Source organism: Brassica rapa, chromosome A08, assembly GCF_000309985.2.
Source record: "Brassica rapa cultivar Chiifu-401-42 chromosome A08, CAAS_Brap_v3.01, whole genome shotgun sequence".
Classification (NCBI taxonomy): domain Eukaryota; kingdom Viridiplantae; phylum Streptophyta; class Magnoliopsida; order Brassicales; family Brassicaceae; genus Brassica; species Brassica rapa.
The window spans coordinates 19,670,762-19,686,082 of NC_024802.2; the positions used below are offsets into that span (position 1 = coordinate 19,670,762).

General features: G+C 30.8%; 1 protein-coding gene across 1 annotated transcript; it reads left to right on the forward strand.

The window, feature by feature from the left end:
* Positions 1 to 2,707: 2,707 nt before the first annotated feature.
* On the forward strand, positions 2,708 to 6,276 carry LOC103835829 (auxin-responsive protein SAUR50). The gene has a single exon (XM_033276578.1). It carries the CDS (start codon positions 5,400 to 5,402, stop codon positions 5,838 to 5,840), a length of 441 nt encoding a protein of 146 aa, XP_033132469.1. The 5' UTR covers positions 2,708 to 5,399; the 3' UTR covers positions 5,841 to 6,276.
* The last annotated feature ends 9,045 nt before the right edge of the window (positions 6,277 to 15,321 follow it).

A 15,321-nucleotide genomic window follows, 5' to 3' on the forward strand; every position in this document is an offset into this window, starting at 1 on the left:
ACATGATTAACAATATTTTAATCACCCCATTCATATACAACTTTGACTTCTCATGCGCACAGCATACTAACACAACGTACCTACCAGAAAAGTTAGAAACATATCTGTAACTTTTGATTTGGTTATGAGATTAGATTCTCATGATTAAGTCGCTCAAAGTGTTCTATCATTAAACCTCTTCATTTGCTAAATACTAGTATATCAAACGGTCTTTCTGATTATAGATCCCCTTCATGCCAAATCATTAGTTTGTTTTCTTCATGTTACCTTTCGTACAAATAATAAACAGTCGTAGTTTGCTATCTCCAAATGACATTTGTATTAAACCAAACATATAAAAAATGACCTATACCTATACTTTTAGGTTTAGTTCAAGATTCAAACTTGTAAATGAACTGGTAACCATCACATATCACGTGAAAATTAGGAACAAATAAAAAAAGTACCTATAGATTTTTTTTTAAGAATGACTAAGTAGTTTATTCCTTATCATATTTAATAAAGAATAATATTGTTCTATTTTCTTCTGCAGAAAAATGAATGGAAATGATAAACTATTTTTTTTATAAATGGTAAATTTTTTAGAAACGTTATATTTTTCGTTATTCTCTAGTCACTTTTCATATCCTAAATACAGAAAACGAGATATTGACGAGTTCGTAAATATGTCGAGAAGACAGCTTACATGTCACATGAACAAAACCACGAGTTAAATTAAATCAAACAAAAAACACAAAAACGCTTTGGAACTCAAATAAGCCACGAGTGTTCTTAAGCATTTAGGAAAATAATTAAAATTCAAGACTGGCTTATAAAATGGGTACCGGTAAACCCTACAGTGTGGACACAACTATACAACTGCTTATGATTTCATGAAATATCGGTGTAATTCAATTTTAGAATTCCAATCATATAATATCCAATCATATTCGTCCACTAACAAAAACAAATAACTGTTTTCAAATGATCACGATGTTACAACTTAAAAAATATATATATATATATGAAAAGTGTATAATTGAGGGCAGAGTTTGCAGCTAGATAAAGTCGGAAAGAAGTCTTAATACTATGCTTCGTATGGGCACTCACATTTTTTCTCGTTTCTTGGAACTCATCACCTTCTTCTTTTCCACCTCTTTGTTATTCTCATTAGCATGTGATGCTTGGAGTTAGAAGTGTATTTTAGTTAACTAAAGAGGTATCATGAAAGTAAATTGAAACCAGCAAGTCTTCCCGTAATTCATCTTGATCCGTGCCATGGTTTGTCTTATATCACAATGGGGATTTTTAAGTAAACCTGATTTAACTAATTACACGAATTGATTAGTACACATATAATATGATTTTAAATTTATGTATATATGAATATATTACATTCAACTAAGTGACTAACTATGAACATTTTTTGCAAATCCCTTTATAATGAAGTATTGGGCCAAATGATCATGAAAATAAAGTTAACTCATAATGCAGAAAGCTATCTCAACTTTAATGTATCGCTTAATGTTGTTTAAAGTAATGCTGGGAAAATATTTAATTGTATTGCGTATTTGTACGATAATGTCTTTTTATTCAATTGTGACATTTTCTACTCAGTCATCCTTTTCATTCTAAATTATTTTTGTCTCTTATAAAAAATAATTGACTAGGTGATCATAAATCATATAATGTCTTTTAAAATGCTAAAGTTAAGGATAATTGGAGGCCTGGTTATTATTAAATTGTTGCAATCAGATTCAAATGAAGCCTTCTACAATTTATATTGGTTTTCACTTTTCATACACTAAATTTTCATGAGCTGGTCTCTGAACTGGCTTGCCATTGACGTACTTCACGACTTAATCAAAACCAGTAATCATTTCCGGATAACATTTGAAATCACATACGTCAGGACTCAGGGCCTACTTTATTCCTCCACTCCTACAATCAATTCTATATAACTTTATTTGTATAATTGCAATGCAAGGCTGTTATGATCTTCCGCTTTTATTATTTCCTTTTCTTTATTAACATTATGTTTATATCTTTGTCCTATCAATTTTTGGATATCCGATATATACCCACCGTTAATCAATAACTTACGAGTAAATCTTAACATTTTTGCTGAATAATAGAGGAAATTGAACAGTTATTCCCTCCGTTTTAATATAATGTATGTTTTGGAGCTTTCACACATATTAAGAAAACACACAATTTTTTATTATAAATACATTATTTTTCATGATTAACTATTTTCTATAATTTTTAACCAATCAAAGTTCAGTAAACACAATTAATGTTTTGAAGTTTACAATTTATCATTATTACATGCATTGAAAATGTAAAATATATATTTTTTATAAACAATTTTTTTTTCTAAAACATAGATCATTTTGAAATGGATGAAGTATTACATTATATTTAAAATGGCTGATTCTAGTGGGAAATAATTTCTTGGTTATAAAGTACAGTATATATTAGAAAAGGTCTTCGCTATGAAAAAACAATCCTTATTTGTTTTCTTTTTGTCCAACCACAATCCTTATTTGTATAATAGCTTTGCAAGGCTGTGTTCTCTGCTATCTCATTTCCTTCTTCTTTTTTTTTTCTCATTTTCTTCTGTTACAGAATAAAATAACCTTTTCCCCCAATTCTCATTTCCTTCTTCTTTAACTTTTGGCTTGTTTTGTTGCCATTCTACCCCGTGATGTAATCAAATCTAGTGTAACGCAAACTGATAAAATAACCAACAAAACACAATTTCTTATTTTTCAAACAAATATCTAAGGGAGGGTGTCAAGACGTGGCGAAACCTTAGAAGTTGTCAGAAGACGCCGGAAAGATATCTGCTAAATACAAAGCATTATCCTGATTAGTGCCTTAGTGATTAATATGTCTCTTAATGCTTCTTACCAACATAAACATGGCATGTGCAAGCTATGACCACACACACGACCACTTAATTAGTAGTACTAATTAATTAATGATTTTTCTTTTATTCTCGCTTTTAATCCTAAATTAAATAGACATTAAGGTTTAATAAAGTAGATAGCTGCAAACTGTTAACTGAAAGTCATTTTTTTCTTACGTACTTGAACTTATTAGTTCCATGTGTTACACTTTATATCATACTAATTTTTTACAAACTTTTTATTTTGTTATATTTTTAGAGGGTGAGATAGCGACCTCACTTTTATTTCTATGGTCCGTGAAAGCTATGATTAGTTATTTTCTAGCTTGGAAGATAAAAGAAGACTAAGATTTTCAATTAGGTTCATCCCCCCCTCTGCTTATTATAGCTAATCACCGGCTTATAATGAAAATAATTTAGGATACTTAATTAAGGCGATAGTTTTTAAATAGTGATAAGCTGTTATATATTGCATATATGTAAGCTGTAGACATATGTGCAATATAGTGGATTAGGGCAGAAGGAGACACTACAATGCCGATGCATGGCATTTAGATGGATGGTCATGCAATTATTATTGTAGCAATAATGAAGTATGCAGAGGCAAATAAGATTTGGTTATAAGAAGGAAAATTGAAAAGAGACTGGAAGATCCTTAAATCCAACAAGTGGGGTACGTGCGTACCGCATGAGGAGGGGATGGCACCCTACCCTCCCATATCACTTGGTTAACCCACGTACATTTATGTTAAATATTTTTTATGTTTTATTTCTACTCGTACTTCCCTTATAGTTGCAACGCATTATTATTTGTTGCAGATATTTACCATAATATACGAACATGTATATTCAAGTAATTCGATAAGATCGTAGCGTCTGCGTGTTTTGATTTTAATTTCTATGTAGTGAATATAACGATGTCAATCATAGATTTTATTGATTTTAACGAATTTGAAGAGCTTAGGCACATCATATTTGACCGAGAGTAATGTATCATGTGCATACTATGGATTTCAATATTTCATGATTCATTTTAAAATTTAAGATATAGATTTTGACTCGTCCTTAAAATAGCGAATATATATTTTTGTTTTACATTTGTTTAGAAATTTATTTTTTAGTCATATTTGTAGTTTCTTTGTATAATATTTTTCTTAAATAATTAATAAAAAGTTTTAATAATTATATTAGAATAATTAGACCATACCTATATCAATAGGTCATGTTCATGTTTTAATAGAATAGATAATTATATTTTTAGTCATATTTGTGTTTTTCTTTGTATAATTTTTCTCTTAAATGATTACTAAATTTTTTTAATAATTGAATTAAAATAGTTGGACCATATCTATATCAATAGGCTATGTTTCTGTTTTAATATAATTGATTAAAATAGTTGGATCATGCCTATATTAATAGGTGTTTTAATAGAATAGATATTTTTAGTTATATTTATGTTTTTTTTTGTATAATATTTTTCTTAAATAATTGATAAATTTTTAGTAATTATATTAAAATAGTTAGACCATATTATATCAATAACTCATGTTCTTGTTTTAATAGAATAGATAATTAGTTTTTGCATAATTGGTTTGGCTGCTTGTTGTGAGAATATTTTTGAAAAGCAAGATACAAAAATACCGAGATGGGGCATCGCAGCACATGGAGACATTGACACATTACAAACTACAAAAAAAATTAGTGCCTTGGTACGTCGTGATATATTAATTCAATTTATGTTATTTCTGGAAAATAAAATTAAGTTGTTTGGGGATACAAAAAGAAGCATCTCCGGTTATCATTTAACCGCTAGTGATGAGAGAGAAGCTTATACAATTATATAATGTGTTTTGCTTATCATAAACATAAATTAATAATTAATAATCTTAATAATTCCTGCAAGCTGCTATCCATGTGGTTGGTTTTTACTTTCAGATTTTCGTCTGAAACCGAACTTTTAAAAGTTACTTAAAACCTAAAAAAAAATTAGAATTTAACTAATTTTATCTTGGCAACATTTTAATGAATGATTATTCAAATTTAAATTGTCTTTTGGTCAACAGAGTTAGTGCCTTTTGTTTTTTTTTGCCAACAAAGTTAAATGTCTTTTCATGTTTACTGTATAATCAACAAAGTGATAGATACATCAAAATACGAATCTTATCCTGATATAAATTAACTAAGGGCCAAGTATTTATTCCCATAATCGGTCCATCAACACAATTATCAAAAAACAAAGACTTTTAAAATGAACCACAATACTAATTAACAATAATAAATACATAACCCTAATCAAAATACAATCACTAATTCGAAAAGACAGAGAAGACAGTTCCGTAATTATCTCAAAAACCTGGTGGCATTTTTGTATTCCCTTCACTATTTAAACTTCGTCTCTCCCAAATGCTCAAATCCCTCCCACCTGCTTTCTCGTGAGAAGAAGAAAGAAAAACAGCAGCTCAAGATTCAGTCTTTTCTAACTAAACAGAGAAGAAAGAAAGAGACAACAATGGCCGAAGGTGTCGGAAAATGCAGCAAGATCCGCCACATTGTGAAGCTCAGGCAAATGCTCAGGCGATGGCGAACCAAAGCACGTTTATCTTCAGTCAGCCGTTCTGTGCCGTCGGATGTTCCATCTGGACACGTGGCGGTATGCGTGGGAAGTGGCTGCAGGAGATTTGTGGTGCGCGCGTCGTACCTGAACCATCCGATCCTGAGTAATCTCCTTGTCCAAGCTGAGGAAGAGTACGGTTTCGTTAACCAGGGGCCGCTTGTCATCCCGTGCGAAGAATCGGTTTTCGAGGAAGCTATCCGGTTTATTTCCCGGTCGAACCGGTGTACTTGTCCCGAAGATCTCCAGAAATGCCACGGAGGGGTCACAAGCAAGCTTGATCTTTTGATCGAATCTCGACCGTTGCTTCACGGGGTCGTCGATAAAGCCGTCTGGTGATTCTCTTAAGATCGACGGTGAAGAAATCAAAATTTTGAATAAATCGTCATTGACTAGGCTGAGTTACCACCAAGTCGGGTGGTGCTGATTTTAATCCCCCTTGGGTCACTTTTTTATTTTATACTATTAAATATATTTAATTATATTGGTGGGTTTGAATCGGGTGGCGAGTTACTCACCGAGTAGTGAAAGAGACAGCGGTTAAAAAGTGTGTGAATCATTCCACCGAGTCATCCCGGGTTCGAAGCCAAGTTCAAGACTGTAAATGCAAATAAGACAGATGAACGTTTGGTCTGATGGGAAATAGAGAAAGTGAGTTGATTTCAAAGGGCTTTTGATTTGAATATTAACACCTTCTCTTTTATTTTTCCAAATAAGTTTTAGAATCGATATTTGTGCTAAGTACTTTCAAATATCATCATTTCTTTAAAATTTATCAGAACTTTGGTAACAAAGTACAAATCTTCGACCCTTCCATAAAATACAAACTACTAGGGGGTTGTTTGTTAAAACGTTTAACTATGAGTATATTTTATGGATTAAAGTATTAATATATATAAACATTATTTTGCAGGAAAATTTAGAGTGTTCCAATAGAAAAAGTTAACAACGATAAAATGTTATTTATGAGTGAAAAGTGTATCCGACCAAGGCCATGTGAAAGAAAGACTATTAGCCCATTTTCTGATTCGCCTGACTGTGTTCAACTTCTTTTTTTTGTCTTCACTTTCTCCACACAGTAAAAAGTACAGTTTCCGGTACACATATAATCATTCGCATTTATTGGAATGATTTCTCGCGGAAATTGTGTACTTTAGATTGTCCATCGAATCTCTGAACTATTTGGAAAAAAAAAAACTCCTATAACTCTAGACTAGTGCTAGAAGTTTAAAAGGTAGTCGAGATTATTGATGTGCTCTCTCCATAGGCTATTCATAATGTCTCTCATGTCTATGTTTATGTGAAGAGGAGATAAGTATTTTTTTTAAAATGATTGTTGATAAATCTAATTCACTATTTTATTCAGCAAGGACTATTGTATCTGTATATTTACGAAGGAATAGACACAACTACAAAATTTGAATAGTTGAGGCATCATAAGTAATTAATTGCCATGTTGGAAAAAAGCATATGGAAACTATTCAATTTTTAACATGTTTAAAAAAATTTAAACAAAATGATATAATTTTTAAAAATATGACATGACATTATTTAATTATGGTATGTATAATTTTGTTTATAAATATTTATATTTTTGCAAAAAATTATAATATAATAATGATTAATAACTTTTATATCATTGTTATAAATTTCCTTTACAAAGATTTGGTATTATCAGCTATCTGTTTTCAGTTAAGCATAAAATTATAAAGAGTTGAAAGGAATACACTTAGTGAGAAAGTCAAAAAGGTCATAAGACCATCTACAATGCTACACTAAAATTTACTCTATATTTCACTCCAAAATAGAGTAACTCTATTATAGAGTTGGATTTGCTCCAATGGTTACTCTATAATAGAGTGGAATATAGAGTAATCTTGTTTTTTTACTCCAAATATAGAGTGAAAAAATAAGATTACTCTATATTTCACTCTATTATAGAGTAACTTTCAAATTCAACTTTATAATAGAGTTACTCTATTTTAAAGTGAAATATAGAGTAAATTTTAGTGTTGCATTGGAGATGCCATAATACTTTCTAAACCCCACAAGAATACGATATCTCGCATATGTTCTAACATTTTCTCTACTTTAAAAATCACCCCCATATATATAAAAAGAAAGGAGAATTCGGCCAAAAAAAACCTCAACTTTACACGAATTGCCAAAACAAACATGAACTTTGGGGCTCGCCAAAAAAACACCAAACTTTCATTGACTTTAGAATTAATTAACAATGTTTTTGCTGACTTGCCAATTTAGCACGCCGTCAACAAATTTAACAGAAATATTTGACGTCGTTTATTATTGACGTTAAGTGAAACGACGTCGTTTTCAAATGAGATGAAACGACGTCGTTTTACACGATTTGAAATTAAAAATATGTAAACCCCTGGATTCGAACCCAGGTTGGTTGGTCAAATAGGAAGGTATTTTACCACTGGGCTACTAGCACTTTTAATGTACTTACTAACATGTTTACTTTTATTTGGTACATATTAAATATAAAAAATTCTCTAAAAACTTAATAAGATCTTTAAAATTCCAAAAAAATTAAAAAAATAAAGAAGATTTTTATAAAATTAATTTTGAAATTAAAATTGAAAATAAATTTTTTCTTTTTAAAAAATAAAAATTTTTCCAAAATTTTCTAAAAAATTAAAACGAACTTTAAATTCCAAAAAATTGAAAAAATAAAGAAATTTTTTATAACATAAATTTTGAAATTAAAATTGAAAATAAAATTTTATTTTTCTTTAAAAAAAATAAAAAAATTATTTTTCTTTAAAAAAAAAAAAAAATCTTCCAAAAATTTCATAAAAATAATTTTGAATTAAAATTAAATATTTGTTTTTCTTTAAAAAATCAAAAACAATTCCAAAATTTTCATTTTTTAAAAAAAAATCCAAATTTTTTAAAATTATAATAAAATGCAAAAAATTAAAGTTAGAATTATCAACTTTTTATGTGTGTATAATTAATTTCAACTTTTAGCAAATGTATTAAAAAAATTGAAAATTTTGGAAGATTTTTTATTTTTTGAAAAGAAAAAATAAAATTTTATTTTCTATTTTAATTTCAAAATTAATTTTATAAAAATTTCTTTATTTTTTCAATTTTTTGGAATTTTAAAGATCTTTTTAAGTTTTTAGAAAGTTTTGGAAGAGTTTTTATTTTTTAAAAGAAAAATAAAATTTTATTTTTAATTTTAATTTCTAAATTAATTTTATAAAAATCTTCTTTATTTTTTAATTTTTTGGAATTTTAAAGATCTTATTAAGTTTTTAGAGAATTTTTTATATTTAATATGTACCAAATAAAAGGAAACATGTTAGTAAGTACATTGAAAGTGCCAGTAGTCCAGTGGTAAAATACCTTTCCATTTGACCAACCAACCTGGGTTCGAATCCAAGTGTTTACATATTTTTAATTTCAAATCGTGTAAAACGACGTCGTTTCATCTTATTTGAAAACGACGTCGTTTCACTTAACGTCAACAATAAACGACGTCAAATATTTCTGTTAAATTTGTTGACGGCGTGCTAAATTGGCAAGTCAGCGAAAACATTGTTAATTAATTCTAAAGTCAATGAAAGTTTGGTGTTTTTTTGTCCTGCCCCAAAGTTCATGTTTGTTTTGGCAATTCGTGTAAAGTTGAGGTTTTTTTTGGCCGAATTCCCAAAAAGAAAGAGAATAGTTTACAAAATACACATGTCCTTTTCTATATGTACGAGCACAGTACTGCCACTTGGAATGACATGAAGTCTGTATCTAATTTATAGTTGGAGTTATATATGAGATCGTTTTTATTGGATTCGTATAAATAGCTACAGAAAATATTATTATTAGACAGAACTTAATTAATTTCTTGACAAGAAAAATGGTGAGAAGATTCTTTGGAAGGACAGCGAAGAGAAACCCATTAGGAGTCATCGATCCAATCACGGAACTTTTGATTTTTTATATTGCCCTTACCTTCTGATCAATTTACACCATACCCTTCCTCACGCTCATTGTTTTCTTTCTTTCTTGTTTTACAAACTTTTTTTTTAACAATAATTCAATAAATAAATGTAAATTTTGGAAAACTAAAGAATTTTGGTGTTTAGGGAATAATAAGATGCTATAAGAGTGCTTCGAGTAAAATTATGATCGTTGACCACTTTCGTTAAATTTGAATCTTCACACATGGTTGATGGTTTACGCATTATAGAGTTTTATATTTTTTTTTGCTAAGGAGTTTAAAATACCAAGGTTACTTGCAGCTGTATTTATTTCAACTAGACCAACATGCATACAAGTTCATGTTCATGCATTATAGAGTTTGATTTGGAATTTTGAAAACTTAAAAAAAATACAGCTGCAAGTAAATTTTTTTTAACAGAAAATCCACCTGGGTCAGTTGACCCATGTACCAACACTGTGGCTCCGCCACTGGTTAGGGCTATTTCCGGTGGGTACGTATGTCAGTATGTGTGTAGAGAAAACTGAAACCAGCGGCCCTTCTGTCTCTTACGTCCTGTACTTCTGTGTAGTCTTATTCTTTTAATTTTTATATATTTAACAAATCCTCTTCTAAGTAGTTGAACTAAATACAGTTGGATAGTAATGTATAATGTATTCATATTGTTTCTCATCAAGTTAAACCAAATATTGAAACTCAAAATGTTAGAACATCATTAAGAATTTCTGATCATTAAAATTAATAAAAGGTTCGCTCGTTTTTCAACATGTTTAATAGATAAGGCTTTTATATGGCGGCAGCCGCGGCACACTCAGGGGCGGACGGAGTGCATCGGGTACGGGGGCACGTGCCCCCAACTAATTTTAAAATTTTCTTTAACAAATGATGTAAGTACATATAAGTGCCCCCAACTGAAAAAAAAATACAATGAAAACTTTGTTGTGCCCCCTATTAAATCTACTTAATTCTGCATCCGCCCCTGGGCACACTTAAGAAATCGTATTGTTTAGCCTGATGGTGGACTTCGATTTTGAAATAACGAAGCTAAGTTGCATTAAAAGAAAATGACTAAGATAAACACAAGCGAATATATTGGGTCGATCTTGTGAGGCTAAATACTGTAGAGGAATTTTATCGCGTAACTCTATACACGTCTCTCACTTTTTCTAAGTTTATCAAACGACTAAACGAGTAACACATTTACACATTACATACCAAACTCTATAATCATTATAGACTAATAGACTCTCATTACACACGAATACTTATAGCCCAATATATATATACTGGTTATGATGTTAAAAAGGAAAGAAACGAATAAGTGAAGTAACCGCCCAAAACTGTGAAAAGTCATACAGAAAATAGGTACGCTTCCAAGCCCGGTTTCTGCAGTTCTGCTGCGGTATGCCTTTCAAATAGCCCTGCATTCTCTCTGGAGAGAAAGGAACGAGCGACGCCATGGTTCAGTACCAGTGCCAGTGGCATTCCTGGTCCGGTTTATTTACCGCCAAGTCAAGAATTATTGCCTGTCTATCTCAGCAATGGGGAGTCAAAAGCATGGAGCTCTTTTTCAGCGATGGTTTGCTTCACAAGCATAAATTTAATTTTTTATGTCGGGTGTAAGATTATCTTTTAGATAGAAGATTCAGTTAAACAAGTAAAAAAAAAAAGGCACGCTTCCCTGGTTCCATGTCTTTTATATACCAACTTGTTATTGCACGTCAGAAATTTTTTGAGGGGAAAATCAAAGAGTGAGGAAAAGAGGAAGGTAAGATATGTCACATTGTTTGCCAATTGAGGAAATGGTTGTCAGTTATACATATCGATTTATTTCTCTATTAGTTTTTGGATTTCTTTCAGAGGCCCTATCGATTGAAAAGTAGCCTGGCTTTAGATCGATATCGCTATGTAGTATATGTGACCAGAGCAGGGTTCAATATTGTTTTAGACTTAATTAGGAATTGGTTTAGCTGTCATTCGTGAAGGTGACATATGGGAATAAATACATATCAAGACATGGCCGGATTTCGGCGCATGCCTCTGAAACATTGGTTTGGTCCCAAAAAAATTAGAGGTCTTTTACATGGACATAAATCTCTAAAATTAAAAACAAATTATGAAAATTCTTAAAAAAATGTTTCAAGCCCCCAAAATTTCAGATATATCAAGATTGTGTTAAGTTCCATTGGATATCTTTTTGAACTTCTGAGAAATGATTTTTAAGTAAATTTGAATGCCAATGGCACGTAGCTTAGCCCAAACTGTTTTCACTAGCTAGGATGTGGCCGAGTTCTTCACGTATATTCTATCCAACTTCTCTATATTTAGAGTGTTTAAATATGATTTTTGGGTACATATAAACAAAAGATAAAAATAATTTTATTAGCTCAGGTGACTTGATCTCGGTTCACTTTTAACATGATTTTCATCTTTTTGTAATACACACGAAAGACATCAATCAAGAATATTGAACCGCATGAAAATTGTAAGATCGAGTGCGGTTTAACTGAGTTACGTACCCCTGCCTCCCATACATAACATAACTTTAGTTTGTGAATAAAAAACCTTATAATGTAGATGGTAACTATTTGGTTGTTTTGACTAAACTGTAACATAGTATTATCTTTTCCCTGTAAACCCTCGGTAAAAGTAATTGAAGCTCCATGGAGTTCCAACTTTGGTAAATAGGCCGAAACAATGAGGCCTGTTATAGACTTTTATTAAGAATATTAAATCAGTTGGATAGGCTGGGCTTTATCACTCACTCAGTTTTATTTCAATAATTTGAAACCCAAACAGACCACCCTCCGCTCAAAAGAACCGGTTCAGTTGGTAACTTGGGATAGATGGGAATGGGAGACAAGATACCGTCAAGTGATTCAGTTACAATTACAAAACCTAAACAGTTGGTTAATGACGTGATAACCCGATTTATAAGGTTTAGGTTAGGTTGAAAGTTGAAACAGAGTTTGGTGAAGGCCAGCAACACCACACAAACGTGCACTTCAAAAGTGTGTGCAGTGTAGTACAAATCTCTCCATACCCTCTCATCATCATTCTTTCTCATGTTCTCATTTTTCGCGCACTTATATGTACAGGTAGTTATATCTTATTATTATCATTACATAAAAGAAAATATAATTTAATGATGAGGACCAGCTCTCTTCGATGTTATATATTTTCTTGTTTTTACAGTTGTACGATTTAAGAATGAAGTTTTTTTTTTTTTTTTTTTTTGTCACAAGATTTAAGAATGAAGTTTATATATATATATATATATATATATATGATTCATTCGAGAAACTGGACCACCTAAGGGCATCTCCAATGCAACACTAAAATTTACTCTATATTTTACTCTAAAATAGAGTAACTCTATTATAGAGTTGAATTTGCTCCAATGGTTCACTCTATAATAGAGTTACTCTATAATAGAGTGGAATATAGAGTAATCTTGTTTTTTTACTCCAAATATAGAGTGAAAAAATAAGATTACTCTATATTTCACTCTATTATAGAGTAACTCTATTATAGAGTGAACCATTGGAGCAAATCCAACTCTATAATAGAGTTACTCTATTTTAGAGTGAAATATAGAGTAAATTTTAGTGTAGCATTGTAGATGGTCTAAGTTTTTTCGGCAATACTTGGTGTGCATGAAGATGAAGTTGTCTACCAAAATTTTACCAAAAAAAAGTTGTCTACCAAAACGTGGTCTAAAAACAAATACAATCACGAAAAAATTGATTGTATTTCAGATAGGTTAACATATTTCTCTTTCAAATCATTTTCCCTAAATAAATTGGTTAATTATAATTTATAAACAACACCAGGAAGGATTGTTTAAGACTTGAAGTCTGAAGACAGGACTATGAGTGGTTGTCGTTGACGTACATACATCAATGTATATATGTATAGCCTTTATTTCGGTCTCATCAGTTACTAAAAATGTGCATAACATTTAACTTCTCTTCTCTGTTTCTCGTTGTTTTTTGTCTAATGAGGAATTGCAACGTACGAACGGACGAGGCCAGACGCACATGCTCGTTACCAAGTGTTTCAGATTCCCCGCATATTTGTTTTTCTAAATTTGTTTATTTACCTATTTTGTGAAATCATTCACGGTGTTACTTAGACAGTAAAAAGTATGTTCGCCGAAACAAATTGATTTATAATTTTCTATGTACACTAAGATATTGATTTAAGTCTAAGATAGTGTTACCATTTATAATGATCAAACTCTGAAATTTCTTAATTTACATTACAAAAGTTATGCGATCGACCTCATTTGTTTTATCATGCATATACTTCTGTGCTTGGAGGCTTCGTGTGATGATTTTAATACAAATGGTTGGAACCGGTAACGTTGGCTTTGATCAACTGTGTGTTTAATTAGTTTTAAGATTTGTCACTAATCAAGTTTTGGATGTTAGTGAACTAACTACAAATGCATTTAGCTATGTTGTAAAAGTAAATGCATTTAACTGCCATGATTATAACTTGAAAGAAAGACGAGAATCCACTCATGTGTCTCTCTCTCTCGGTCATTATTTTCAAAGAAGGGAAATTAAATATATAATGATCATTATAGCTAACTAATAATTAAAGTACATACGTTAAATTCAGGCGTCCTGGGTCCTGCCACAACCGGGAAAAGACCCATTGTGTTCTAAATTTTCTTTTTGTTGATAAAAAGTTCTTATAAAAACTCCTTCAAGATCCTCAAGCTAAATTCATTATCAACATAACATTTCTACTGAGATATCTCCCAAACAAAACGGATAAACTTTAAATGAATTGTCATGGACATGCCCCAGTAACATGAATTTGAATAGTGTTCGTTCTTCTTTTGGTTTTGAGGCAGATCACGGAGGTTCCATAAAATGGTTTAATAGTATAATCTGATAAGGGAAGGGACAAATATTAGCTGGGTAATTAATTACAAGAGGGGTTTACTAGAAACATAATGACAAGAGAATGGCCCCAACTCCATCACTTCATGTTTGTAAATTGTAATTATAACTTCGGGGCCTATTCCTCTACTTTTATATTCGTTATCTACCTAAACTTTTTTAAAATACAAAGAGTTACTAAAAAATATTGAAATATCGTGAAACAAATACTAATGTACCTAATAAAGAGTGGTACGGGGAATGTAAACATCTCAGTACGCACAAATTTTAGAAGGAATAATTGTTTACACAAACTCTTTTCAGCGTGTCCACTGTAATATTTTTAGCATGCTTTTAATAAAAGTGAGCAAAAAAAAAAAGACAGTTCCTCACAATGATAATGATTTCCAAGAGAGTAAGCAAAATATCAGAATAGAAGTTGGATCATGTGACTTTTACAGAACAGAATCCTAAGGAATGTGATGTAATAAATAAAATAACATTTTGATGATGTTGTTGGTAATAATAAAAGATATGTGAATGATTTTTTTTCAAGTAGATTTTTCTTCCCCAGAGAAAGAAGTGGAGTAAAGCTGTCTTGTGCGCTGGTGGTGTTTTGGGGTTTCATTTTTTCAAATATAATAACAAACTATTTTCTCCAAATGTCTTTGGATTGTTAATTATACTTTTAAAACCCTTTTTTGGCCATGAAAAAATGATAACGTACGAACAAAGCAAAGGCTGTAAAATAAAATTGGTCTATTTCGAGGTAGAAAATCATTCTCTTGTAATCATCGCTTGTCCACCACCGCCAGATCTCTTTCACTCTTTATATTTGCTTAGTGGCTAGTGTTACTAATTAGAGTAGCTATTAGTTAACCTTTTAAAAGTTAGATTTGTTTATCTTACCAAATATTCTTTTCATTTGTCTCATATTCTAGTTGTTTGTTACTGCTATTTCTAT